This window comes from Seriola lalandi, unplaced genomic scaffold (assembly GCF_002814215.2).
Source record: "Seriola lalandi dorsalis isolate HSWRI2012SDOR001 ecotype SW California unplaced genomic scaffold, Sedor1 jcf7180002050960, whole genome shotgun sequence".
NCBI classification, from domain to species: domain Eukaryota; kingdom Metazoa; phylum Chordata; class Actinopteri; order Carangiformes; family Carangidae; genus Seriola; species Seriola lalandi.
Genome location: NW_019521513.1, coordinates 59,933 through 61,988, shown reverse-complemented (window position 1 = coordinate 61,988; position 2,056 = coordinate 59,933). Strand labels below are relative to the sequence as shown.

The window sequence follows — 2,056 nt, the reverse complement described above, 5'->3', positions numbered from 1 at the left end:
CTGCAAGTTTCTACCTCTGATTTCATCCAGTAGCTAAACTGTGGATTTACAAACACTCTCATGGCTCAGGTTGTTAGAGACCAGATTTAACCAAATATTAAAAATATGCAGCTCAAACCTCTTCAGAGATTATCATCAAAAATGACAAACACACATTTATGACATTTTACAATCACTTCTGAATCCATTAATATTTCTCAGTGTTAGATTTCCTGTTTAAAGCGATGGCTGCTGTAACTCAGACAGCCACCGCTCAGGCGAACACACACACAGCGCTCCACAGGTGGACAGATGTTTCTGCGGAAGTTTTTCAGTTTCAAACTACAGATTTTTGAGGCTCCATCAGCTGCTGGACGTCGTGGCACCTCCTTCTCTTCCTCTCGCCGCGAGCAGAGCGGCTGAACGCCGACGAGTTTGTGATCTTCACGAGCCGGAAAATCTGATTCAGAAATCGGTTGAAGCGAGATTCTGTCAGGAGTCCTGACGTGGGTCTGGTGCTTCGACGTGTCATTGACCTTTGTGCCGTTCAGTTGCTCATGTTCTGCTTCATGAGTGGCACAGAGACTACAGCCTCATCAAAGCCTCCAGGATCAGAGGAAATGACACCAGCTGCTGCAGCGTCACGTTACTGTGAATATGAACCAACTCTGAGTCTGTTTTTATTCACAGCAACAGTCGCTGTCGACCTGAGGAACGAATCCAAGGGTTAAATCTTCTTCACATGGTGTTTCACATGCTTTAACCGTCCTGTTATTTACTTCATGTGAACACAGGGGAGTCAGAGCTGACGCTGAGCCGATCATCCTGACCATAGAAAACAAAGCAGAGGAGATGGTTTGTGATATGAGTTTCCTGTTTGCTGTTGATTTGTCGGTGCTGCTTCAACTTTTTTCGACTCTCTGGCAGAAAAACTCCCACTGCGGGAAACGAATGAATCCCTGTTCTTCGATGCTTCTCCACCAGCAGTGAACAAACGGATCAATGAACGTCTCGGCGCAACAACAGCTTGTAACGTTTGCTCCACTTTGATACGTGTCGTATTCGAACCGTTTCCTCTCCCGCAGGCCGGGCAGTGTGTCCGCCTGATCAGAGCAGGTGGACGGCAGCAGCCTGTGGTGAGTGGCGGGAGGCGTTTGATGGATCAGAGGCAGCTGGTGGTTGTAGAGGGGGAGTAACGCCACACTGCTGCCTCGTTAACATACAGCCCATCGCCGCTGCCCGGCTGCCGACGCAGCGGTAGCCGCTCGCTGTCTGAAAGCACCTTCAGGACGGTTTCTGTAGTTGCCACGGTGAAACAGGAAACTGCGACAGCGAGGTGAAACTAGAATGACCTCCTCATGGTTTTCTGCCTCCGCCACTCAGAGTAGTTTGATATAAAATATGAACCATTTGTGTGAAATTTTGTCACAACTGCTGCGTGAAATCTTTTTGTAAAGTCACACTGACCTTAATGTTTGAACTTTGACCCCCAAAATCTAATCAGTTTGTCCTTGAGTCCTAGTGAATATTTCTGCCAAATTTGAAGAAGTTTCATCAAGATTTTACTGAGATATCGTGTCCAAGAGAATGAGACAGACGAACTGACGACTGAAGACTCTGTGTCTCTCCTTGTGTTCACACGACTTCACTGCTCAAACAGAATCAGAGCAGCTGCTGAACACGGCGCAGCGTCCAGCAGCTAAAGAGCCAGACATTTCCCCCAGGAGCTGGAGGAGACCAAACACAGGGCTAAAAGAGCGGGAACGCTGGGCGTAGATTCATCAGGTGACACAAACCAGACTCACCACGAATCATCATGTTGCTCTGTAACTGCTGCAGGAGGAAATAAGCAGCTGTTTCACATTACCTCCTGATGTAATCAGCTCAGTGTGGTCTAGAATATAAAATAATATTAATATAATAATAGAACTCGGACCATTACACTTCAGCGTCACATCACTGTGTCTCACCGTCAGTAGAAAGGCGCCTGGGAGCTGAAGTAGAGCCTCTGCGTTTGGGAGGCAGGGGGGGTGAGCGTGGACAGAGAGGAGAGGGGAGAGAGGGGAGAGAGGGGAGA

General features: G+C 48.1%; 1 protein-coding gene across 1 annotated transcript in view; it reads right to left on the bottom strand.

Annotated features, from left to right (window-relative positions):
- Positions 1-1,951: 1,951 nt before the first annotated feature.
- The window catches only part of rbm46 (RNA binding motif protein 46), an 11,825-nt gene continuing 11,720 nt past the window's right edge, over positions 1,952-2,056 (bottom strand). The window contains exon 10 of the mRNA XM_087171992.1: positions 1,952-2,037. Within this exon, the coding sequence (XP_087028118.1) occupies positions 1,952-2,037 (86 nt within the window). The remainder of the gene's footprint in view (positions 2,038-2,056) is intronic.